This window comes from Gorilla gorilla, chromosome 1, assembly GCF_029281585.2.
Source record: "Gorilla gorilla gorilla isolate KB3781 chromosome 1, NHGRI_mGorGor1-v2.1_pri, whole genome shotgun sequence".
NCBI lineage: Eukaryota > Metazoa > Chordata > Mammalia > Primates > Hominidae > Gorilla > Gorilla gorilla.
Window position 1 is genome coordinate 154,866,908 of NC_073224.2, and position 27,246 is coordinate 154,894,153.

The 27,246-nt window shown below is 37.6% G+C and overlaps 1 protein-coding gene across 3 annotated transcripts in view; it reads right to left on the reverse strand.

Annotated features, from left to right (window-relative positions):
- Window positions 1-27,246, reverse strand: part of DNAI3 (dynein axonemal intermediate chain 3) — a 73,038-nt gene that overhangs the window by 14,820 nt on the left and 30,972 nt on the right. For all 3 annotated transcript variants that reach the window (XR_008668629.2, XM_031004327.3, XM_055351565.2), the window contains 9 exons: window positions 26,866-27,056; window positions 25,974-26,098; window positions 24,511-24,600; window positions 22,901-22,987; window positions 21,899-22,027; window positions 15,978-16,051; window positions 12,411-12,555; window positions 10,505-10,592; window positions 2,777-2,907 (listed from right to left, as the gene is read on the reverse strand). Coding sequence is in view for 2 of the 3 variants with exons in the window: in XM_031004327.3 (XP_030860187.3) it covers window positions 2,777-2,907; window positions 10,505-10,592; window positions 12,411-12,555; window positions 15,978-16,051; window positions 21,899-22,027; window positions 22,901-22,987; window positions 24,511-24,600; window positions 25,974-26,098; window positions 26,866-27,056 (1,060 nt within the window). In the remaining variant the exon portion in view is untranslated. The remainder of the gene's footprint in view (window positions 1-2,776; window positions 2,908-10,504; window positions 10,593-12,410; window positions 12,556-15,977; window positions 16,052-21,898; window positions 22,028-22,900; window positions 22,988-24,510; window positions 24,601-25,973; window positions 26,099-26,865; window positions 27,057-27,246) is intronic.

Here is a 27,246-nt window from a genome sequence, read left to right on the forward strand (position 1 = left end):
GATGTGACCCTTAGCCCTCACCAAAGTCCTGTAAGAGAGTTATTAATATCTCCTGGGTCTCATAGCCAGCACATGAAACAATGAAATTGAACCAAGTCAACGAGGACTAGTTGGAACCAATCTAATAAATGTGTGTTGAAGGCTCATCATATCATCAGTCACCTAGCTGGAAACCTCTATATCCTTCTCTAGCCACTTCTGTAATTCCATTACCCAACTCCACTTCTCTGACCCCTGTGTTGACATTCTTGGCCCCACTGCTCAGGCCCTTTTCATTTCTGGGCTGGCCCACCTGAAATCACCGCCTGCCTGTCTTCTCTCCCTCCAGGGTTCCACTCCCTTCCCTCAGCCCACGCCAGCCAGTCGAGATCCCAGTGATGCCTCCCTGAACATCTCTATCCAAAGTAGATGGATCAGCTGTGTCACAAGTTGGTAGAACCTTCCAATGGACTGCCAACCCCATGAGGCCAGGGAATTTTGTCTGTTTGTTCAGTGCTATATCTACAGGGCCAAGAGCAATGCCTGTCATATATTAAATGTGCAGTGAGTATCTGTTGAGGGATGAGTAAAGAAATTCCAAGTAGGGCAAGGCCTCCAAAGGCAGGCAAGAGTTTGTATTAGGAGGATGAGAAAAAAGGCCAGGCACAGTGGCTCACGCCTGTAATCCCAGCACTTTGGGAGTCCAAGGCGAGCGGATCACCTGAGGTCAGGAGTTCAATACCAGCCTGGCTAACATGGTGAAACACTGTCTTTACTAAAAATACAAAAAAATTAGCTGGGCGTGGTGGCACATACCTGTAATTCCAGCTACTCAGGAGGCTGAGGCAGGGGAATTGCTTGAACCTGGGCGGTGGAGGTTGCAATGAGCCGAGATCATGCCACTACACTCCAGCCTGGGTGACAGAATGAGATTCCATCGCAAAAAAAAAGAAAAAAGAAAAAAGGAAAAAACAGAGCTGCCAGAGTGAGAGGGAGGTTGGTGCAGATAAGGTAGAGAGATAGGCAGGGGACGAATCTTATAGGCCATGGTGCGAAGAGTCTGGATTTTATTCATGTTGTACTGAGTTGTCACTGAAGAGTTTGAGCAGGGGGTGTCATGCTTTAATTTCTGCTTTAAGATCTTGCAGTCACTGATTTTTCTAAATCTGGTCTGATGGTGTCATTCCCCTGCTTTATAAACTTTGGTGCACAAAAGGACAAATACTGTATAATTCCACTTACATGAGGTATCTAGAATAGTCACATTCATAGATACAGAAAGTAGCTGGTGGTTACAAGTGGGTAGGGAAAGAAAGGAAGAGGGAGTTATTGTTTAGTGCGTACGGATGCCCAGTTTGGGATGAGGAAAAGTTCTGGACATGGATGGTGGTGATGGTTGTACAATATGAATGTACTTTTCCAACAGATTATTGAACTCCTTTGGGAAAGGAGTTTCTTAATACCACTGAATTGTACATTTAAAAATGGCTAAGATGATTAATTTTATGTTACATATATTTTACCACAATTAAAACAATTTTTTAAACTTTGCTGTGAAACCCAAGTTATAAAGCACATATTTATTTGGTAGTGTTGCATTGCTTACTAAATGAAACTCAAATTACCTAACACAGCAGGAAAGGCTCTTCAGTATTGGATTCCAACCAGGCATTCTAGACATACCTTTCCCTCTTACACCAAACTATTTCACTATCTCCAGACAAATACTGGGCTTTCATAACTCCAAATATTGTTCAGGCTGTTACTTCTGCTTGGAATTCTACTCTCAACCTGACCTTTGAGATTCCTTCTCAACTTCCAACATCCAAGCAGCCTGTGGGTCGCCTTCCCCAACCTCCTTCTTCCTATCGGAATGGCCTCTGGACTGGTGTTGGTGTTTATCATGTGTCTGCTCCTTGACTAGGCAGAAAGTGCCTTGAGGAGAGAGGGACCATGCTATTCACTTCTGATCCCAGCACCCAGTGCTGTGCCTGAGACACAGTCATGTTCTCCAGAGCTTGTGGAATTGATTGCTTTCCTCTTCATACCAAAGTGTGGATGAAGATTGCATTCTGGTGAGACTGAGCTATGGCCTCTTCTCATGGTGACTTGGCCTGGGAAAAATACTCTGTATTTCAGGGAATGAGAGTCATGAGTGAAAAGAGCATCTCTGCCTCTGTATTACTGTAGAAAAAGTTCTGAGCCTCATTTATTCATTTATAAAATGGCAATAATAATATCAACCTTACAGGATTACTGGGATTAAATGGGATATAATTTGGAAAATAACTTGGCACAGACACTGATACATAGAAAATGTCCAGTAAATGTGAACTTGCTTTGGTTATTATTATAGTATGTCCTTAGAAAATGGCAGCTATTATCATTATTATATCCAATTGTTATTTATCTTTTGAAATGAGTGAGTTTTTTACTGTCTCTTCTACTAGATTGTGTTAGCCCAACAAAACACTATAGTTTCTTAGTAAATCTCTAACACTTAGTATGGTTTCTTCCAAATGATAAAGGTATTTGATGAATATTTGTAGACTGAACAATATATTATTAGTTAAAAAGTATGCAATTTTACATATTTGTCCACATACGTTCAGGAACATTTTAAAGGTGAATCTACGAGGTATCAGAGTTAAAAATGTTTAATGCAAACAAGCATACTAAAATATGAAAATGGTATAACTATTATGTCTTTACACAGCAAAAATGTACAATACATATTGTAATAACATATTTTAGTATAAATAAGTATTAATTTTAAAAGCAGATAATCCCAATTTACCTCTGTTCCCACAAAGAACTTTGTGCAGAAGTCATCTATTGGCTTGAGAAGATTGGCCATCCCACTTTCCAGATTATGGTACGGGTTCATTTCTTCTGCCTTCTCTGTTTTGCTCTGTGCTAACATTTTGTCTTTCAGAGGAGTGTGGGTAGAAGAAGTACATATTTACAGGGAAACATCTTTTAAAATATAGACAGTATACATTTTCTGCCCCTCGCCACCTGCATTTGCCCCATTCCCTTCCCAATGTAGTGAGCATAAGTCCAAGCATTTTTAGATTTCTAATTTAGCAAAAGAACCCTCTTTTGTTCCAAACCAAACATCAATGACTGTACTATATTATAGCTCTAGCTATACATGCACATAGTGTAAGAGCGTAGCTAATTCGGGGGCTGAAACACAAACATCATCGGCAACCTGTTTCTTTTTAAAAGTATTTGATGTTACCTTGTTTTAAAAGTCTTTTTGTAATCTAAAATTAATAAATGTTATTTATTTAAGCCTTGGAGAATAAAGAAAAGCGTGAGTAAAAGAACAAAAATCATCCATTATCATGTCTCCCAGAGATAATATTAAAATATTGTGACTTTTCTTGTAAATTCACTTTTTTTAAAAAAACTGGATAATATCCTATTTTAGTTTTATGTGCTGCTTTTCTATTCTCTTAAAGCTATGTCCTAAACATTTTTCCAGGTAACTTACTAGATTTTTGAAAATATGATATTCAATTCCTGGGAAAGATGGTAGAGAAATATATGCTCATAAAACCCTCCTCTACCACACTTCCTCAATATGTCCTCTGAGTCATATTACCCAAGAGGAAACAAAAAACCATAAAACCAACCAACAGACAAGTGAAAACTAAAACAGGAGAATAAAACTTCAGCTATGCTAAAAAGACATATTACATTTAAAAAAAACTTTAGCATAATTCTGGACAAAACTTAAAAATGATTATCATGATTTAGTTGGTATAGTCAACCAATACTTTCTTTGTTTTGGATCTACATGTTTTGAGAGGTATCTTTTCCCACTAAGTAAGACATCAAAAATGAGTATCAAAATGAACCAAACATCGAACTAGATCTTTAAATAGCTGTATTACAAAGTGTAAACCAACATTTCAAACATGACTGGGCATATTCAATCACATTATTCTCATTAAAAGATATTATTTATAATACATGTAGGAAGAGCAAAAAGGCATTTTGTACCCATTTAATATATACAATTAAAATCATTAAAATATTTATTTCAAGTTCTTCACTCACATTTCAATGTCTGTTCCTCTCTTTTTAAATCATGTACACAAATATATTAGAGAAGTAGAATATGTATATAATTTATAAATACATATACATACATTGAGAATCTGAACTCAGAAATGTTAAACAAGGGGCTATAAGATTAAAAGTGTGGAGACTTCTGGTCTCACAAGGGGAGACAAGACCCTGATCTATAGGGTTACAACTGATAATGAAAAGGAAGAGGCAAAGGTGAGATAAATGTAAAGGAAAACATGATTAACTTGAGTGAGAGACTGGAAGTGGAGGCCTGAAGAGAGAATCAGGAATGAATCAAGTTATCAATCCTGTTCTGGACACATTGACTTGGATAGGGTAGATTGGGTTTAAACCCAGGAGACAGCAAGAGTCAGATGGAGAATTCTCAGCAGAGATAAAAGTTAGAGCCGTGCAGGTAGACTGTGTTACCAATGAGGAAAGTACACAGCTGAAGCTACAGTTCAAGGTACATTCATGAGTAGATGGCAGCAAGGTGAAATGGAGCCAGGAAAGGAGATAGAGGAGGAATAACGGAAGAAGTAGCAGGATAGGAAAATCACAGATGCTAAGAGAAGTGTGAGCTCCAAGAAAATAGGCTGAGTTAATAGCATTTAATGTGGTAGAGCAGGGGTCTGCAGCCCCTGGGCCACAGATACTGGTCCGTGGCCTGGTAGGAACTGGTCAGCACAGCAGGAGACAAGCAGCAGGTGGGCGAAAGAGCATTACTGCCTGAGCAGTATGTCCTGTCAGACAGCAGCAGCATTACATTCTCACAGAAGCGTGAACACTATTGTGAACTGGACATGCAAGGGATCTAGGTTGCACGCTCCTTATGGGAATCTAATGCCTGCCCCCCCCCCCTGCCCCCACCGCCCCCTACCACCCAGTGGAGAAATTATCTTCCACAAAACTGGTCCCTGGTGCAAAAAAGGTTGGGGAAGGCTATGATAGAGTCAAAGAAGGTGAGGCTAGGGAAAAATGTTATTAACTACGTTTATTCAGAGTTGACGGGAATAACTTTGGATACTTAGATTCAAAATCATCCTCATAGGTCATGGATTTCCCATCCTTTGAGATAGTAATAATAACAGCATCTGACATTTATTGAATGCTTACTACATGCCAGGCACTAAAGTGTGTGCTTTATAGGAACCATTTCATTCAGTCCTCACAAGAACTTCCAGGTGGTTATGCATTCATCCTCCTCCAAGGATGAGTAAACTGAGGCTTAGAGAGATTAAGTAATTTATGCAAGGTCTCACACATGGTAGTTAACATTTGCTGCGTGTTGACTATGTGCTATTCTGAGAGCTTCATGTATAACTCATTTCATCTTCACAACACCCTATGAGGTAGTTCTCTTTATTATTTACTCCCCTCATCTTCCTCACTCTATTTTCAAATGGATTTAAAAGCAAAAAAACAACTAAGGTACAGAGAGGTAAAGTAATTTAACTTGGTCAAATAATACATTGTGGCTTTGGGATTTAAACCCAGACCATCAACTCCAGAATCTACCATCTTAGCTGCTACGCCACATTGCTTAGAAGAATATATGTCAGGCTCTAAAGGCTATTCCAACAGAGGAATTCCAAAAGCATTTAGAGCAAGGGTTTCCTTATCAGAATAAATACAGAATTTCTTAAAGTGACCACTTAGAAGAGCATGGGTTGTCATGGACCGAAAATGGCAGACAAAGGGTGGGTGGTCCCTGGCCACTAGATAGTGACAGAGTACCAGACACTGACACTAAGTCTTAACAGGCCTCAAGAGAAAATGGTGGGATAGCGAGGACTTGTGATACAGTCAAAGGAGAAACCAGTACAGGATCAAGAATCAAAATGTGATCAAGAACCTTATGAGTATATTCTAGTTAACAGGGCCAAATCTGGTCAGAATGGGCAGATAGTTGGCAGTGTGACCAAAGGAAATCTGAAATACCATAGTTGATCTCAAAGTCTTGAAAGCTGGCCATTCACACAGGAGGCAGATCATGGCCATACACTGGCCTTCCTCCAAAGATCAGGAACAAAACAGGGATGTCCACTCTCACACTTCATTTAACATTCTGGAGGCTCTACACAGTGCAATCAGGTAAGAAAAAAATAATCATCCAGATTGGAAAAGAAGTAAAACTGTCTCTATTTGCAAATGACATTATTATCTATATAGAAAACTCAGTATGTCTAAAAGAAGCCACTATAACTAGTAAGAGATTTTAGCAAGATTTCAGGATACAAAATTAATATTCAAAGATAAATTGTAGGCCAGGCGTGGTGGCTCATACCTGTAATCCCCGCACTTTGGGAGGCCAAGGCAGGTGGATTACCTGAGGTCAAGGGTTCGAGACCAGCCTGGCCAACATGGTGAAACCCCATCTCTACTAAAAATACAAAAATTAGCCTGGTGTGGTGGTACATGCCTATGGTCCCAGCTACTCGGGAGGCTGAGGCAGGAGAATCACCTGAACTCAGGAGATGGAAGTGCAGTGAGCCAAGATCATACCACTGCACTCTAGCCTGGGCGACAGAGCAAGACTCCTTCTCAAAAAAAAAAAAGATACAAATTGTATTTTTATACACTGGCAGTGAACAATTGGAAATTAAAAAATTTTAAGTACCATTAACAAGAGCACCAAAAAATATGAAGAATATAGAAATAAACCTGTCAAAAGAGGTGAAAGACCTGTACACTGTAAAATACAAAACATATCTGAGAAATTAATGACCTAAATAAACGAACAGATATACTGTGTTTATGGGTTAAAAGACTCATTTTGTTAGGCGCTAATTCTCATAATACTGACCTACAGATTCAATACAATCTCAGTCAAAATCACAGCTAGCTTTTTATGCATAACAAGCTGTTCCTAAAATTCACATGGAAAAGCAAAAAACTTACAACAGTCAAAAACTACTTTGAAAAAAAAAAGGTTGGAAAACTAACACTATCTAATTTCAAGACTAATTATAAAGCTAGCATAATCAAAACAGTGTCGTATTGCTCTAAAGATAGGTCAATGGAACAGAATAGAGTTTAGAAATAGACTCACATATATATGGACAAGTGTTTTTTGACAAAGGTGCAAAGCAGTTCAGTAGAAAGAGGATGGTGTATTCAACAAATGGTGTGGGAATACCATACACAAAAAAATGAACTTTGATCCATAACAGATACCAATTACAAAAATTAACTCAAAAGAAATCATAGCCCTAAATATAAAACCACAAAACTAGAAAAATTAGGAAAAAACATTGGCAACTGTGGGCTAGGCAAACATTTCTTAAATTCAACACCAAAATCATGATCCACAAAAGAATAAATTGATAAGCTGGACTTCCTCAAAATTAAAAACTTCTGATTTTCAAAAGACTGCTAAGAGATGAGACAACAAATCACAGACTAAGAGAAAATATTTAAAAATCACATATCACTAGTCCTGAGAAAGAACCAGTATATAAGATATATTAAGAACTCTCAGAATTCAATAATAAGAAAACAAACAGGCCAGATGTGGTGGCTCACATCCATAATCCTGGCACTTTGGGAGGCCGATTTGGGCAGATTGCTTGAGGACAGGAGTTCGAGAGCAGCCTGGCCAACATGGCAAAACCCTGTCTCTACTAAAAATATGAAAATTAGCTGGGCTTGGTGGCACACGCCTATAATCCCAGGTACTCGGTTGGCTGAGGCATGAGAATCACTTGAACCCAGAGGCAGAGGTTGCAGTGTGCCGAGACCATGCTACTGCACTCCAATCTGGGCAGCAGAGCGAGACTCTGTCTCAAAAATAAAAACAAAACAAACAACCCAACTGATAAATGGGCAAAAGATTTGAACAGACACTTAACCAGGGAAGATATACAGGTGGCAAAAACATGCGAAAATTTGCTTGACAACTTAAGTCATTAGGTAAGTGTAAATGAGATCTGACTGTATATTTTAGAATGGTTAAATTAAAAGGATTAACCATTATCAACTGTTGGCAAGGATGTGTAGAAAATGGAACTCTCCATACACTGCTAGTGGGAATGTAAACTGGTAAAACTGGAAAATGCTTCGGCAGTTTCTGAAAAAGTAAAACATACACCTGCCATATAATACAACCATTCTATTCCTAGGGATGTACCCAGGAAAATATGAAGGCATATGTCTATACAAAGACTTGTACATGAATGTTCATAGAAGCTTTATTTGTAATAGGTCTAAGCTAAAAATCCAAATGTTTATCAACAGGTGAATGGATAAACAACTGTTGTGTATCCATACAATGAAATGCCACTCTGTAATAAAAAGGATTCATTCAGACAACATGAATTAATTCTAAAATAATTATACTGATTAAAAGAAGCCAGATTGCTGCACGTGGTGGCGCATGCTTGTAGTCCTGGCTACTCAGGAGGCTAAGACAGGAGGATTGCTTGAGCCCAGGAGTTAGACGCTGCAGTGAACTATGATCATGCCCCTCCATGCCAGCCTGGGTGACAGAGTGAGCCCCCATCTCTTAAAAAAAAAAAAGAGAGTATATACTGTATGATTTACATAAAATTCTAGATAATGAAAACTAATGTATAGTGACAGAAAGTAGATCCGTTGTGGCCTGGGAGTGAGGGAGGTGCTGGAGGGAAGTGTCCCAAAGGGAATTCCTCTATGAATAAACTTTTGGGAGTGGTGAATATGTTCATTATCTTGATTATGTTGATGGTTTCATGGGTGTGTACATATGTCAAAGCATATCAAATTGAACACTTTGACAATATGCAGTTCATTGTTATGTCAATTATACCTCAGTGTGGTTGTTAAAAATGAATAAAAACCCCTCACACTTTAAAAGAGATACAGATATCCTTCCTATAAACTGGATAAAGGTAGTCTCATCCTCCTGGCCACCTGTTTTCATTAGGTTAAAAAATAATACTAGGACATTTAAAAAAGTTGCCTTTTTACAAGTTATATTAACCTCTCTCAGCCTTGGTTTTCTTAATTATAAAATGGTAATGGAAATTCCCAGCTTGCAGATTGTTGTGATCATTAGCATCTGTTTTTGCTCACCATCGTACCCCTGGGGCCTAGCACAAAGTAAGCAAATTACAAATATCTGTTAAATGAATGAAAGTATGTGCAATAGTAGCACCGTACCTGAACCATGGCTGGACTGTGATACATTATAACCAATGATCAAATACAAAAGAGGAGGAGAAGAAGGAAGAGGAGGAGAGGTGGAGAAGGAGAAAACTCCAGTTAGATTCCCTCTAGAATGAAGCAGGCCCTAATAGAGAAACAGCATGCAATGTTTTAATAATGCTTTGAAAATGTCTATAAAAGTTTAGTGAATCAGTATTTTTTAGCATGAGGTTTTGGGTTATATCAATAAAACACATGGCTTCAAAGTGAAATTTTGCTCAAGCTGGGTATTAGGTATGTGTTTTTCTTAGATATTCTATCATTTAACATTAAAAAATTTATAAATGGAAATCCTTTTGATAAGGCGAATGTTTGGGAAATATTTCAATTGCTAGTTATTCTCGAACATTTTCATTATGCATTGCTCTCCAGGTGGGATATTCATGCATATCTTTATCTTAATAGTTTTGACAGCTTATATGTGCCCCCTTCAATTATTTCAGCAAAGATGTGTGGGTTGAGTTGAGATAGATTTAAAAGTCAGTTTTCTTTCTTTATTCAGTTTTATCTTGGTGCCGTATAAATATTATTTTTAAAAATTATATTCTAATTGAGAATGGTAATTTGTTTCTTGATACTTCATAACTTATTTTACTAGACTTCAGATGTGTTCCATCCTATAGCATTATTCTTTGAGCATGTAACATTCATTAAGTGGGCTTCATTTTATTTTAATGTAATGAGTTTTTGAAGACACATAAATGTGCTCAATAAATATTTTGAGAAGCTGAAATGAACTGAATCTTTTTTGTGTATAGGCAATTTTAATGCGTTGGCAATAGCTATTATTGCCATTATAAAGTTCCACACTGGAGGGTTTGATTTTCTGTATTCTTTTTACAAATTAGACTATCCTAGTGAGTAACTCACGTTAGTCATAATCAGCTACTAACACTCAAACTAGTAAATCTATTTATTTATTTATTTATTTATTTATTTGAGACGGAGTCTAGCTCTGTTGCCCAGACTGGAGTATAGTGGCACGATCTCGGCTCACTGCAAGCTCCGCCTCCCGGGTTCACGCCATTCTCCTGCCTCAGCCTCCGGGATAGCTGGGACTACAGGCGCCCGCCACCAAGCCCAGCTAATTTTTTGTAGTTTTAGTAGAGACGGGGTTTCACCGTGTTAGCCAGGGTGATCTCGATCTGACCTCGTGATCCGCCCGCCTCAGCCTCCCGAAGTGCTGGGATTACAGGCGTGAGCCACCGCGCCCGGCCTTTTTTTTTTTTTTTTTTTTTTTTAAATAAGCAAAGGCAGTTACCTTGTGTTTTGCAAAGAAGATGGTCTTCATTCAGGCTTATCTTGGTTGGACAGTGGTCTAAACTTGTTTCACCCTTGGACAGCCTTACCTTTTGGGAGAACATATAGCAAAGATTATTTCCACATATCCTGAAATTATCCTTGGGTAATTTATTCTTGCCTTTCCCTTCTGCTCCCATATTGAAGGAAACCCACCTCTTTTTTTTTCTTCCTTCCCTTTCCTCCCTCAAATTTCTAGTTTCTTTTCTCCATGGAAAGCACCTAAACCACATTTCTAAACCCAGCTACAGAAAGGAGCTTGTCTGAGGACACATTTCCACATCTCAAATTCTCATGTGTCATTTTCTTTCTGAAAAATGCCTTGTATTGTATTCCATAATACCTCCTTAAGAGTTTTAATATAAAATAATTACTTGTTACCCTGTTCCCTAAATCTTTCAGTTAAATGAGACCCCAGAAAGTTGTGCAGGGACCTTGCATCTGCTTGGCCACCTCCAAGTCCTCTCAGGAACACATGCACTGGAGTTCCAGAAGGCCCTGGGCCTGCACTGCATCCTGGTGGCTGGAAAGAGAAACTGTCACACTTCACAGTTTCCCTCACAGCTCCCTCAGCCCTTTCTCCTTCAGGATTTTTGTCCACATGCTATGCAATTATTCTTAGATGAGTTTGGGCTTGTTTGTTTGAACTATTCATAGCTCAGCAGATCCTACCCCCAGTCCCCCAAATTTATAATCTTCTCTTTCCAATTCTTTCCCAGTTATCTCAGCAATATTCTTATTCCTCCATGTTCTCTCTTCCATTGGGAGCAAATACAAAATAATATAATTCTTGTGATATTTATAAATCAGAAGAAAAGTATTAAGTTAAACTTAAAACTAGACATTCTAAAGAAAGACAGCCATCAAGTTTGAAGTCCATTTATATTTTCCACACATATCTTGTCCATAGCCATATTTTTCTCAAATTAAAACTGCTTTTCTTCAAGCTCTGCTATGTGAGATAAATACAAACAACTTCTCATTCAGTTAATTTTCAGTTCTGTTTGGTCATAGGTATTATCAAGCTTTCCATGGTCTAATATCCCAAAAAACGTACAGAAGGAACAATACCAGTTCCTTCTATTGATAGGCAAAATTTTGATAGGCAGAATTTTGGCTACAGTAGGGGGGAAAATTAGCTTTTCTGGGCTAACTTGAGCACCAACCAATTTTCAGGCAACTGACATGCTATTGGATAATTATTACACACACCATTTGGAAATTGTGGCTTGTTTATACATGAAATATCAATCTTGAATTCATGATGATTTTGATTTCTACCTGGATCTAAAGAGGCATCAAAATAACTTGTAAGGGGGAAGGAAAGAAGGGAGGCAAAGGTTGAAAAACCGCCTATTGGGTACTGTGTTCACTACTTGGGTGATGGGTTCAGCAGAAGCCCAAACCCCAAAATTATACAATATAACCATGGGACAAACCTGCACATGTACCCCCTGAATCCAAAAATAATAATTAAAAAATAATGAGAGCTTGAAGCTCTCCTAGGAACTCTGAAACTTATCATTGTTATTGGCACAGTTAGAATGACTGAAATGTTTTTCTGCTCCCTTTTTCTGTATATTGCAAACATCAGCTACATCAGCAACCATATACTTCTTCATTGTCAGGTTTTCAAAGTAAATCTGTGTAAATCATTATGCAATATATACAATAACATGTATCAATTAAAAATAAAACTAAAAATCCTCTCAATCAAGGAATTTATTGGTTGAATAAACACAAATTGTACAGTCTTGTGTTAATCTGAGCTGCTCTACTTTTAGAGAGTGTGTGTATATGTATGTCTATGCATGCAAAGTAAATAGTGTATTATGCAAACAGGATGGACTAAACCCCACATTACTTACCTTAGTGAGAGGTTTCCAGGAGAGATCTAGATGCAAAAAAGTAGATGGTACATCAAAAGGAATTTCAATACTTTCCTCCTTCTTTTTCTCTGTTGTTTGGGGGGTTAAAGGTTTCTGTGGTCTAATATCCCAAAAACATATTGTGCTAAAAAAAAGTTTATATATATTTTTTATTAAGTACAAACAAGAGGTGCAGCCTCAGGACTACCATTAATGCTGCTACATATTAGCATTGTGACCATGGCTATATTTTAATGTATCTGAAACTAAGATTTTTATGAAACAAGACAGCTTTGTACTTTATATTTTAGAGAATTAAACTGTTTATTGAGTTAACAGCCTCCCTCATCTTGGGACTAATAACATATGAGAAATGAGTTTGATGCAATCTTTTAAAAATATAAGTTTTATTTAGATATAAATCATATACTACAACATTCATCCAATTAAAGTGTATAACTCAATGGTTTTCAATATAGTCACAGAGTTGGGAAGCCATCACCACAATCAATTTTAGAAGATTTTCATCACACTCTCCCACCTCACCAAAAAACCTCATGCAGATTAGCAGTTGCTTCCTATTAGCAGTTTTCGCCAAGCCATCCCACCAGCCCTAGACAACTACTGATCTGCTTCTTAGCTCTATGGATTTTACTATGCTGGACATTTCATAAAATGAATCATATATGGTCTTTTGTAACTGCCATTTTTCTCTTAGCATGTTTTTAAGGCTCATTTGTGTTGTGGCTGGCACGTATCAGGACTTCGTTACTCCTTAGTGATAAATATTCCATTGTGTGGGTATACTACATTTTATGTATCCACTCATCAGTACATTTGGTAAATAAATTTGAATTCTGCACCTCCCCACCACAGCTTTTTCACTATTATAAATGCTGCCAGTGAACATTTGTGTATGTTTGCATTTCTCTTGGGTGTATCTAGGACTGGAATTGCTGGGTTAAATGGTAACTCTGTGTTTAATCTTTTGAGGAACTGCCAGATTGTTTTCCAAAGCAACTGCACCATTTTTACATTCTATCAGCAATGTGTAATCACTCCAATTTATCCAAATCTCTGCACGTTCACCAACACTTGTTGCTTTTTGTCTTTTGATTATAGCCATTGTAGTGGGTATAAAGTTGTATTTCATCAAAAGTAGTTTTGGGTTGCATTTGTGCTTTTGTTGTAATGTCTAAGAAATCACCCCTCAATTCAAAGTCATGAAGATACGTGACTATGTTTTCTTCTAAGAGTTTTCTAGTTTTAGCTCTTACATTTAGGTCATTATTCCATTTTAAACGTTTGTATATGGGGTGAGATAGGAATCCAACGTTATATTTTGCATGTGGATATCCAGTTGTCCCAGCACCATTTGTTGAAAAGATTATTCTTTATCCATTGAATTGTCTTGGTGTCCTTGTTGAAAATCAGTTGGCCAAAGATGTATGGGTTCATTTCTGGACTTTCAGGTCTATTCCATTGATCTATGTATCTATTGTTATGCTAGTTCTAGTACATCTGTCTCTATTACTATAGCTTTGTAGAAAGTTTAGAAATTTGGAAGTGTGAGTCCTCCAACTTTTTTCTTCCTTGACAAGATTGTTTTGGCTATTCTAGGTCTCATTATTTGCCTTCCCCTGACAGCTAATGATATTGAGCATCTATTTATGTGCTTATTGACCATTTGTGTATCTTCTTTGGGGAAATATCTACTGAGAACCTTTGTTCACTTTTTAATTGGGTCATTTGGGTTTTTATTGTTGCATGGTAAGAGTTCTTTTATATATTCTGGATACAAGTCTTTTATCAGATATATGATTTGTAAATATTTTTTCCTATTCTGTGGTTGTCTTTGCAATTTATTGGTAGTAACTTTGGAAGCTCAAAAAGTTTTAATTTTGATGAAGTCCAATTTATCTATTTTTTTCTTTCATTGCTTGCACTTTTGGTGTTTCACCAGTCACGTAATCTTAAAAGTGATATAGTGAAAATAACATACACAGAGTTGGATATAATATGCTTCGTACACAGTAGGCACCCAACAAGACAAGGAGTACCCAGGCTGGAGTGCAGTGGCACGATCTCGGCTCACTGAAACCTCCGCCTCCTGGGTTCAAGTGATTCTCCTGCCTCAGTCTCCTGAGTAGCTGGGACTGCAGGCATGTGCCACCATGCCCAGCTAATTTTTTGTATTTTTAGTAGAGACGGGGCATTCTAGTGGTTCTTTGGGGAACCACCCCGTTCTCCATTACATGCAGTCAGGTTGGGATCATCACTTAAGGTGCTCTGTCATTTCTTCCCTGGCTAAAGGGATGGGTTCATGATACAGTAGGAGCCAGGCACACCCCTTCCAGTTAATTTGAATCTTGAGCAGCAGGACACAATGACTGGCACTGATTCATTCAGAGAAAAGGGGCTGGCTATTTGTTCCTGCTACCCAAATCTCTGGGGCTCTTTCCAAGGCCCAAGTCAGCTCTTCCTTTGATTCAGGAATGTCATTACTTACTAGCTACAATATAGGAGATTCAGTAGTGTTACATATAACTCACTCTATATTTAGTCAGCTATAGGTGGAATATGAATTTGCCTTCAGAGCCTCATATTTTTTCTTTCTTTCTTTTCTTTTTTTTGAGACAGAGTTTCGCTCTTGTTGCCCAGGCTAGAGTGCAGTGGCGCAATCTTGCACCTCATATTTTCTATCTGTAAATATTTTTCAGGGTTGTTGCAAATATAAAAATAGTTAACCTATTAAAGCACTCAGTAGAGCATTGGCATAAATATCCAATACATTTATTTCCAATAAGCTTATTTCTTTCCCTTAAGTTAGCCACAGTCAATTCTGATTGCCTGTAGTCACAGAATCTTCCCCAACACATGCTCACAGGATTAATCATGTCTCCCTCATCCCTGGCCCATGGCTGCTACTAACATCACTTGTGCCTTCTTCTGTCACTCCACAACTTTTTCTGTGGCGTATGGTGTCATTGTTTCCACTGGGGTCAAAGCTATTTGGAATGGGAAAGTTTGTCCAGCATTTGGATGCTAGATAATGATATTACTCTTCATATTTCCTGTTTCATTACGAATTCTTAGTTCTATAAACTGGGAGATGTAATTTTATTTAAGTAAATCTTCTTCAACGTAGCTACCGAGTTGTTTATAAAAACACTTTTTATAAATATACAATAAAAATGTAAAAACTCTTCTACTTTTAAAAAGAGGCTTTCCCAATTAAATGTTGTAATCTTCAAAATTCTTAGATAAAACTGAATATAAATAACATATATTACAAATTTACAAATATGAGAATGTGAAGAAGAACTATGGATAATGCTATACAACCTTATCAACCACAAAGCTTAGTTAATTCTTCTTTACATAACATATTTAACTCTATAAAACAATTTTTAAGCTAGCAACAATCCATAACATTCTTTCATTTAGTTATATTAGATTTAATTGCTACCATAAATATTAAGGAGGAGAAGACACTGATTTTAGGAGCATCGAAGAAAAAACACCATGTATGAAAACACATTAGGAAATGTTTGAAACAAGACTTACCAATCTGCTGAACATGTGACAAGTTGACAGCATATTCCACTTCGATTCTCAAAGACGGAGCCCATTCTGTTAATCTATTTTTCAAAAATGAAAGAGAAATAAAATTGTTTTTCTCATAGCTATTTACCTTTTAAATTCTTTTCTTCTTTGTTTTAAATGTTAATAAAAGAACATACCGGCCGGGGGCAGTGGCTCACGCCTGTAATCCCAGCATTCTGATAGGCTGAGGCAGGGAGGATCACGAGGTCGAGATAGAGACCATTCTGGCTAACACGGTGAAAGCCTGTCTCTACTAAAAATACAAAAAATTAGCCGGGCGTGGTGGTGGGCGCCTGTAGTCCCAGCTAGTCCAGAGGCTGAGGCGGGAGAATGGCGTGAACCCGGGAGGTGGAGCTTGCAGTGAGACGAGATGGCGCCACCGCACTCCAGCCTGGGCGACAGAGCGAGACTCCAGCCCGAAAAAAAAAAAAAAAAAGGACATACCACTATCTCAGAAGTTTGTGAAACAGAAGGTTTAAAATTAAATACAATTCTGCAACATATTCTTGTCTAGTCTTTTGTCACAGAAACATTTTTACATAGTAGTAATTAGAATGCATATACATTTTTATACTGAGATTTTTCCCTCCACATAATTTGAACATTTACCTATATAATCATAAATTATTATTATTATTATTATTATTATTTTGAGAAGGCATCTCATTCTGTGCCCCAGGTTGGAGTACAGTGGCACAATCTCAGCTCACTGCAACCTCAGCCTCCCAGGTTCAAGTGATTCTCCTGGGTCAGCCTCCTGAGTAGCTGGGATTACAGGCATGTGCCACCGTGCCCAGCCAATTTTTGTATTTTTAGTACAGACGGGGTTTCGCTATGTTGGCCAGGCTAGTTTGGAACTCCTGGCCTCAAGTGATCCACCCACCTCGGCCTCTGAAAGTGCTGGGATTAGAGGCATGAGCCATGCGCCCGGCCTCATAAATTATTTTAATCCTTTTATAATATACGGATGATATACCACCATTTCATTACCCATTATTATTAGAAATGTAGGCTCTGTCAGTTTTTCACTGAATTGTACAGTCGAACATAGATGCTTTTATGAGGTTGCTAAGCAGGTAAGATCAATGGGAAAGAGGCTAAGTGTTAAATGAGACACCAAATAAAAGTGTGCCATGACTGTTGTAAGACCTGACCTTTTTGTAATCACGGGCATAAGTCTGCATGCACACAGAGGATTCACAGGAGGGTTTATGGTTCCTCAGGTCCTAGAAGGTCCAAAATTCCAACCCGCTAGCTCTCAAAGCAGGCAGCAGGCTTTGAGGCAACCTGTGAAGATGCCACTCTGGAACTGAGAGGGAAACACATGACTTTCCTCAATTCTCTAACCTCCTGAAACAACTGATGAGCAAAATAATAAACAGAGGTGGGGCTTCTAGCAGCAAATGAAGTTAGGTGAAAACAGGGGTGGGGAAGGTATAGGTGGCACCTGGGTCATGTCTGCAGGCATCCAGAAGCCAAACAACCACAAACCTGATGGACATCTCTGTGGCCTGAACTACCAACTTCCACTCATTCCAGAACCTGCATGGTGTTACCCCTCTCTCTACTGAGGCTTTTCTGCTATAATGAAGTCAGAGACCCCAGAGATGTGCTTGCTCTGAGGTTTTATGTTTTAATGACTAAAAATCCAAAAACATAACAGTATTATAGAAGTTTGGAAAACAGAATATTTTAGAGTCATATATAATTCTCCCGTATATTCTCTTCCAGTCTTCTTTCATGGAAACACTGTGACATGATTTTTCAAGGTATGCATATAATTTTGTATCTAGAGATACAAATTGGATCATTTCTTAGTATGAATTCTCTAAAATTGGAATTACTGGTCAAACAGTTTGAAAATCTGGATGACTTAAGAACCACCTTGACTAACTGCATTCCAAAAGTTTTATGTTGAAATCAGCAATGTGTTCTGGTTTCACCACTTTATTCTTTTTAACATATTAATCACATTTTTCATTTAAAAATTAAATAAATCCAAAATGGCACATTATTGTTGCCTTACTATTAATTTCTTTGATATTAGAAAGGCTGAATGATTTTCATGTTGATTTACTGTTTTATTTTATATGTCTTTTGCTTATTTATGAAAAATTTTTATATTTACCGTATTTGGTACAAATATTTTCCTCCATTTTGTTATTTCTTCTTTACTTTTTATTTTTTATTGATGCATAGCCGATGGACATATTTGGGGGGTATATGTGATTTACTGATACATTCATATAATGTTTAAAGATGAAATCAGGGTATTTGGGCTATCCATTACCTTAGATAATAATATTTATTTTCTTTATACTAGGAACATTCAAATTATTCTCTTCTAGCTATTTTGTAATATATAGTAGATTATTGTTAATTATAGTCACCCTACTAATCTGTCAAACACTGGGTCTTATTTCTTCTATCTAACTGTATATTTGTACCCATTAATTAACCTCTCTTTATCCCTCTCATTATTTAATTTTTTGTTTGTTTGTTTTTACATAGAGACGGGGTTTCGCCATGTTGCCCAGGCTGGTCTTAAACTCCAAGTCATCCTCCTGCCTCAGCCTCCTAGTGTTGGAATTATAGGTATGAATGAGCCACCATGCCCGGCCTCTCATTATTTTTTAATTTAGAAATTTATATGTGTATATTTTGAATCTGTCAATCATTCCTTTCTGATTTCTTTCAACACTAATCATCTTTGAAAACTATCTTCATTCCAGAGTATGATACTCTATTTCGATTTTATTGTATTTTTGTATGATTTGTTCTTTTCTTTTTTTTTTTTTTTTTTTTTTTTTGAGATGGAGTCTTGCTCTGTCGCCCAGGCTGGAGTGCAGTGGCGCGATCTTGGCTCACTGCAAGCTCCGCCTCCCGGGTTCACACCATTCTCCCGCCTCAGCCTCCGGAGTAGCTGGGACTACAGGCGCCCGCCACCACGCCCGGCTAATTTTGTTTTTGTAATTTTAGTAGAGACGGGCTTTCACCATGTTAGCCAGGCTGGTCTCCATCTCCTGACCTCGTGATCTGCCTGCCTTGGCCTCCCAAAGTGCTGGGATTACAGGCGTGTGAGCCACTGTGCCCAGCCTGTTATTTTCATTTAAATTTAAAATCATCTCAATTAAATTGCATGCATGGTGTGTGTTGAAATGGAAGTGATATGAAGTTCCTTTACTTGTATTACAACTCCCATTATTATATGTAAACTTTTAATATATCACAGAAACTATACGTGGGCTATTTATTTTGGTTCATTATGACTTTTAAAAGTATCATTGCTTTGCATCATCCATTTGAATACCTCTTACAACTGGTATAATGATAATCACCTCTTACAACTCTAATTTCTCAGAATATTCTTTTTTTATGTTCAAGTGCTATTTCTTTTTTTTAATTTTATTATTATTATACTTTAAGTTTTAGGGTACATGGGCACAATGTGCAGGTTTGTTACATATGTATACATGTGCCATGTTGGTGTGCTGCACCCATTCACTCGTCATTTAGCATTAGGTGTATCTCCTTATGCTATCCCCCCTCCTCCCCCCACCCCACAACAGTCCCCAGAGTGTGATGTTCCCCTTCCTGTGTCCATGTGTTCTCATTGTTCAATTCCCACCTATGAGTGAGAACATGCGGTGTTTGGTTTTTTGTCCTTGCAATAGTTTGCTGAGAATGATGGTTTCCAGTTTCATCCATGTCCCTACAAAGGACATGAACTCTTCATTTTTTATGGCTGCATAGTATTCCATGGTGTATATGTGCCACATTTTCTTAATCCAGTTTATCATTGTTGGACATTTGGGTTGGTTCCAAGTCTTTGCTATTGTGAATAGTGCCGCAATAAACATACGTGTGCATGTGTCTTTATAGCAGCATGATTTATAATCCTTTCGGTATATACCCAGTAATGGGATGGCTGGGTCAAATGGTATTTGTAGTTCTAGATCCTTGAGGAATCGCCACACTGACTTCCACAATGGTTGAACTAGTTTACAGTCCCACCAACAGTGTAAAAGTGTTCCTATTTCTCCACATCCTCTCCAGCACCTGTTGTTTCCTGACTTTTTAATGATCGCCATTCTAACTGGTGTGAGATGGTATCTCATTGTGGTTTTGATTTGCATTTTTCTGATGGCCAGTGATGATGAGCATTTTTTCATGTGTTTTTTGGCTGCATAAATGTCTTCTTTTGAGAAGTGTCTGTTCATATCCTTCGCCCACTTTTTGATGAGGTTGTTTGTTTTTTTCTTGTAAATTTGTTTGAGTTCATTGTAGATTCTGGATAGTAGCCCTTTGTCAGATGAGTAGGTTGCAAAAATTTTCTCCCATTTTGTAGGTTGCCTGTTCACTCTGATGGTAGTTTCTTTTGCTGTGCAGAAGCTCTTTAGTTTAATTAGATCTGATTTGTCAATTTTGGCTTTTGTTGACATTGCTTTTGGTGTTTTAGGCATGAAGTCCTTGCCCATGCCTGTCTCCTGAGTGGTATTGCCTAGGTTTTCTTCTAGGGTTTTTATGGTTTTAGGTCTAACATGCAAGTCTTTAATCCATCTTGAATTGATTTTTGTATAAGGTGTAAGGAAGGGATCCAGTTTCAGCTTTCTACATATGGCTAGCCAGTTTTCCCAGCACCATTTATTAAATAGGGAGTCCTTTCCCCATTGCTTGTTTTTCTCAGGTTTGTCAAAGATCAGATGGTTGTAGATATGCGGCATTATTTCTGAGGGCTCTGTTCTGTTCCATTGATCTATATCTCTGTTTTGGCACCAGTACCATGCTGTTTTGGTTACTATAGCCTTGTAGTATAGTTTGAAGTCAGGTAGCATGATGCCTCTGGCTTTGTTCTTTTGGCTTAGGATTGACTTGGCGATGCGGGCTCTATTTTGGTTCCATATGAACTTTAGTTTTTTCCAATTCTGTGAAGAAAGTCATTGGTAGCTTGATGGAGATGGCATTGAATCTATAAATTACCTTGTGCAGTATGGCCATTTTCACGATATTGATTCTTCCTATCCATAAGCATGGAATGTTCTTCCATTTGTTTGTATCCTCTTTTATTTCATTGAGCAGTGGTTTGTAGTTCTCCTTGAAGAGGTCCTTCACTTCCCTTGTAAGTTGGATTCCTAGGTATTTTATTCTCTTTGAAGCAATTGTGAATGGGAGTTCACTCATGATTTGGCTCTCTGTTTGTCTGTTATTGGTGTAAAAGAATGCTTGTGATTTTCTCAGAATATTCTTGATATTTCACCTGTTAATTCTTCAAAGTACATAGTAGATCTTTAATGCCCTTGAGGGAAACATTTGGGGAACTTGCCAATTTCCAAATTTATAGCTCCCATGCTTTGTGAGGTTATAGTCAAGTAAGTATACAACCATAAAGACAAATGCCAGTGCAGAAGCTGGGCAGTCAGCTGGGCTCACGGACTGCACAACTAGTTTTCACCCACCAGCCTCTCAGCACACTCAATTCCGGATTGTGCCCAGCAAAATTACATGGTATGCCACAGATCTTTAGAATTCCCTTCCCCCAGATATCTGAGATCATAAATCTTAAATTCATACATGCTAAGGGTGTAAAATATTTGCAGTTCATTTTTACACATCAAGCCCTCATCTTCTCCACTATTGTATTATACCAGTGTTGACACCACCCACATTTTTTAGTTAGAAACCAACTGAGTTGAAAGATTGGCCTTATTCTTACTCCAACTCAGATACTGGTCTAGCAACAGTAACCCCATTTTTTGATGCTTAGTTCCTGGTTATTTCACAATTTAAGTGTAAATGAATTGTTGACTTGAAACATCTTCTTTGCATAAAATCTGAAAATGTGTAATTCAGCAGGAGAAAAGTATAAGGCCATCAAGTCTCACCTCAAATGTGTCAGACAACCAGTGTATATCTGTAATTACTTTCTTATGTCCATTTTCTATTGAAGAGACTGCACAGTGTCTGATATACATTGCTTCTTTATTACTCTCTGGTTCAAGGAGAAACATAGGCTGAAAAATATTAACAGAAAGTTAAGTGCTAATTTCAGAGGGCTGATGAATGAACTCATACTTTACTCATCATCCCAATTAAAATGAACAATTTAGAGATATACCAGTTCGAGGAAAAACATAAATTAGTGTTTCTCTATATCATATATTTAGGTAATAGGATTATCTGCTTTTCCCTTCAGTTTGGTCTAAGACTATATCTCTAAACTTAGCAAGTATTATTGACCTACTCCATAAAGAATCAATGAAACATCTCATTTTAGAAGGAGTATTTCTTTGTGCCTATAGAAGGCTGCATCTCACCATTCTTTGGTAAGAGACTTGTTGATGTTAAGGCTGAAGAACTGGGCTGGAGTAGATACATAATATGGTGGGTAGGTATGGAGTAATCTTCTCAACCCTCTTAACAGAATCCATAGCCCCACAAAATCATGGTATATTATCATCAAATATGATGTAACCCCTTCATTTTATACATGAGAAAAGCTATCCTGCTGAGGTGAGGTGGCATGTCCAAACTCACAGGACTACAGTCCACAGCCTGGGTATCTGCTCTTCTGTCCAGTGCTCTTTCAATCACCTCACTTTAGGCAAGTCACTTGGTCCCTTCATTTCATTTAACAATAACAACCAGACAGAACTTCATATCCTTGGGTAGATGGTGCAACTTGATTCATTGTGTTTTAATCAAGGGCCCACATAAAAGTGATTCAGAACATGTTCACAAGCACAGGTGAAGGCTTGGGAAATAACATTCTTTTTTTTTTCCTTTTTTCTCTTGAGTTTTTATTAGCCTTGGCAACTATATTATGTACTTTTCCATAAACTCTTAAATGGAAAAAACTTGCAAGTGAAATGTTGTAAAAAACTTACCTTCAGTGTGGCTCTTTTACTTCTACTACCACCTGCCTTAATGTTTTCTATGCGATCTGCATGTGCAGTGATATCCCACATGACAATCTAAAACGGAAATAAATGTTATCATAACCTTTTCAGAAAATATCTAATTGAGTCTTAATTTTCTTTTAACTATTGGTTTGTAGCCTGATAAGTCAATCACCTTAGGGGATAATCAAATGTAGCTTATATCTTAAGTAAGTCAGCAATTTTTAAAGCTAATATAAAAAGAATGTTTTCTTCTCTGTAAAAGTATCTTTAGCACTTTCATTTTTGTGCTTACATTAATAAAGGCCAGTATTTTTAAAAAATCCAAAATAAATGTCATGCAATTCCCTTTGCTTTAGGAAAAGTTCTTCCTGTTTTTGGAGATGTGCTATGATTGTAGGGACAGTTGCTTTGGACCCAGGAAAAAACAGCCCATACTCCAGAATTGAGTACGAATACCCGACTGTCCAAAGAAGGCTGGGAAGTGATTATTTCTATTTAATTGACTATTATTGCCAACTCTGAATTCTTATGTATCTAGAAGGCCATTTTTTAAAAAAAAGTCAGGATAAGGTAGATATGTAACACTAAATTAGGTTTCCAAAGACTAAAAGGTATTTCAGTACACTAAAGTTTTAACAAAATGTCAGGAGTACAGAATTGTATGTGATTTTATTTTCATCATGTGCTTTTCTGAAATATTCTAAAATAAAGTCACATTACCTTTGTAATGAGTGAAAAAGGCATTTCAGGATTTGCAGGGCTTGGAGGATGGGCTTTGAGTCATTATGACCCTCAGTTATTGTTGAACAAAACTGAGGGAGAAAAAATTGTTTTCCTGGTTATTTTGGTTCTGGATAAATGGACACGGAAGCTGCAGACATTTACATTTTAACCACAAGGAAGTTTTTCAAACCACACACACAAAAATCATATACCCTTTTGATGGTCAAACCCACTGAATCACAATGAATTTAAACTTTGACCATAAAACAGCTTTATGATTGTTTTGCTTCACTAGAGAAACAGGATATTGGAGGATAGGATCTAAATTTGATATTAGATAACTTAGAAGATAAAAGCAAATGGTATTGAGATATATATATATATATATATAATCTATATATATAATCTATATATATATAATCTATATATATATATACACATATATCTGCCTATGTATTCAGTTATGTGTGTATGCTTTCTAGTGAATTTCTGTTTAAGTTCTGGATCATCCCCTAACTCCTACTCCCAAGGAAATTTCAGAAGAGGCCTTTTTTTCCAAGAGGTAGTAATGCTTGTAGCTTTTGTTCTTCCATGGAATCTTATAGAATATGTGGTTCAGTCCCAGCAACACAAATAGATTTCACCCAATTCTGTTTCAGTTTTGAAGCTGGGTTACCCCGTGAACACCTCAGGAGCTGATACCATGTGTAACACGTCTCTATACCCTGCTTCCTGGTGTGGTGTCTGGCACACAATTGGCATGCCTTCCTTCTGCTGAATTGAATCCTTAAGTCCAAGGAACTGCCAAGTCAAAACTTATTACCAAAGGTTGTCTACGTTAACACATAGCTGAAAAAAATTCCATTAAGTACCTGCCCATTGATACAGCCTCCAGCAATGATATTAGGATCACTCGGACAGAACTTGAAGCAGAAGATGTCATCTGGGCTCTCCAGCATTAACTAAAGTAAACCCAGCAAATTCATGAAAGAATGAGAAAACAGATTAAGATCATGGCGAGAAAATAATATGAAGACAGTTAAAAGTCTAATTTTATAGCTATCTATAAGCAAGGTGCGTAGAGAGTCTATTCTCAGAGTTCTGCCTCTGGACTAAAAGCTGCTTTTGCTGAATTTTATTGTGCACGTTGGCCATACGAGTGACAGTGAGTATGTTCTCAAGGGGACCCAGGTATTCCCCAACCCACCCCTCAGTGGAAACAAATTGTAGTTATTTTGGGAGCATGTTACAATGTTTATAACGAAAAGACTATGAAATTAGTGTTCCTGAAAACCATGGAAGGGAAGCTCTGTGAGGACAGGATCTGTGTCTGTTTTGTTGCTTGCTGAATACTGAGCCAGGCACTCCTGGAGTGGAGAGGCGATCTACAGGGTAGAAAGGTTAGAAAACTCTAGTGAGAGAGTGGCTCTGTTTTTATGGCTGACAACAAAGGGTAGAGATCTTTCATTTTGATCTCTGGGTCTATAATCATTAAAGTATCTAGAATCTATTACAGTAAAACTACTTTAATTCAAATGAATTGGGGAAAAGGAAGAAGGGGAGGCTAGGGTTTATCAGGGAAAGTCTGAATTATGAATACTTTTTAGAAACAAAATATTATTATATTTAAAACATTGAAATAACTTAATCTAACACTATACATCACCCACCCACTAGGCAGATCTCCTATTGAGCAGACCATGAAAACTAGAACCCTGTGTAGCAAACCCAGCCTTCAGCCTCATTTTATTTGAATTGCTATGTGTTTTGGTTGGTTTGAGTGGGGTTTTTGTGTGTTTTGGCTTGGTTTTAGTTGAGCTATTTAAAATTGGGCGATTTCATACAAAATTCCAAATTTCTCAATTCTCTTGACAATGGGACCACCTGGCAACAAGAGGGCAGCCAGCCTAGAGACGGATAATGCACTCTCCAAGGCCGCAGTCCCTACCACTCCCCAGTGCTCTCCCATTCACCTTTATTTATTACCCAGTGATCCTTGGAATTGAGGAAACTCATGTGAAACTAAAATCTATTTGCATTTGACCAATTAGTATTCAAGTAAAGTCCATAAAAGAGTTTGTTTTAAAAATAGTTTAAACATTCCTCTTACAATCTTTGAAAAAAAAATAGCATGTTGATTTGTTCAATAAACAAATTGTAAACTTTAGTTTTGCTCAAATTGAATGATGACAAGTTCTGCATTGAAGAAAGCCTAACTTTATAAATGTTTACAACATTACGTGATTATAAAGTACTTTGCAATAAAAACTGCTAAAGGTATACATGAAAGTAGTATTTGAAAATTTAGGCTATGTAGGCAACTCTCCCTAATTACCTGAGGATGTATAGGATCAGAGAAGCTCCAGAAAAGAATCAGTGATGGCTGCAGCAATAATTTACCAGAAAAGTGAACTCTGTCTTCAAAAGAAAGTCGCACAGCCACCGACACAGCTATTAGCCCTGATGGAAACACATGTAGAAATTAAAGTTGGCAGCAACTATACATGGAGAGATGTCTCTAGCTTTTGCTTTTCTACACAGCCACTCTTCATTTTCACTTTGTCCACAGGAGAGCAAGAGTTTTCTTAGAGCTCTGCTGGCTAATGTGGTTGCCACTAGTTACATGCTACTTATTTAGCACTTGAAATCTGGCTGGTCCAAACTGACATGTACTGTTAGTATAAAATATACAGGGGACTCAGAAGATTTTGGAAGAAAAGAAAATCTTGTTTTGTTTCTTTTTTGTGAGAAAAGGGCCAGTGTAGGGTGAAAGGAGGAAGAAAGAGGACAAATACCTCTCTCTTTCCATGTTTCCACCTTTGCACATCCCTACCTACCTCCCTTGGCTGCTGAGCTCTTTAAAGGAGGCACATTTCCTCTCTTGTCTAGTAATTAGAGGAAGAAATTTAGCCTTGGGAGAGCAACAGGCCCAAGCCCAACCCAGACTCTGCCTTATGCCATCTGGGTGACCTGGGCGAGTCACTTCCCTGAGTTGAGCTTGGGTCTTTTTGTTGTGAAACAGAGATAATGACAGGTGAGTGTCCTACAGGGTTGTTGGGAGGACACATGACAGTGAAGGCGTGGAAAGCACATGGCAGGTACCTAGCGTGTACAGAGCAAATGGAAGGTGTCTTATTGACATTGAACTAGTTTGCAATTTTACATATGAAAGCAAGAGACAATTTCAATGTTATCACAAAAAGGAATCCCCATCATTTCCATCTCACCATAGATAGTTGGATGCCATGAGACACAGGTAATCATTTTCTCCGTTGGGCTGTGAAGGTCGGTAAAGGACTGGTACTCTTTCAGGTAGGTATCGGTCTTGTCCCCAAAGGTGCCTTCTTCTTCTGCGAGGTATTTCCAGTCATCAATAAATGTGTTCATGATTTCATTTTGCTGCAGGGCTATTTCAACACTAATTTGTAAAAATAAAAAAGCAATTAAGATATTGGTTTTTAGTATCCAATAATGTGACTATCTTAGCAACTCCTCCTCCTTCATTTATACTGAACAAAAAATAATAATTCTCAATTATATTTGGTAATAATGATTAACTTTATGTGAAATAAATGACTTAAGAGAAAAAAACATCATGGTGGCATGTT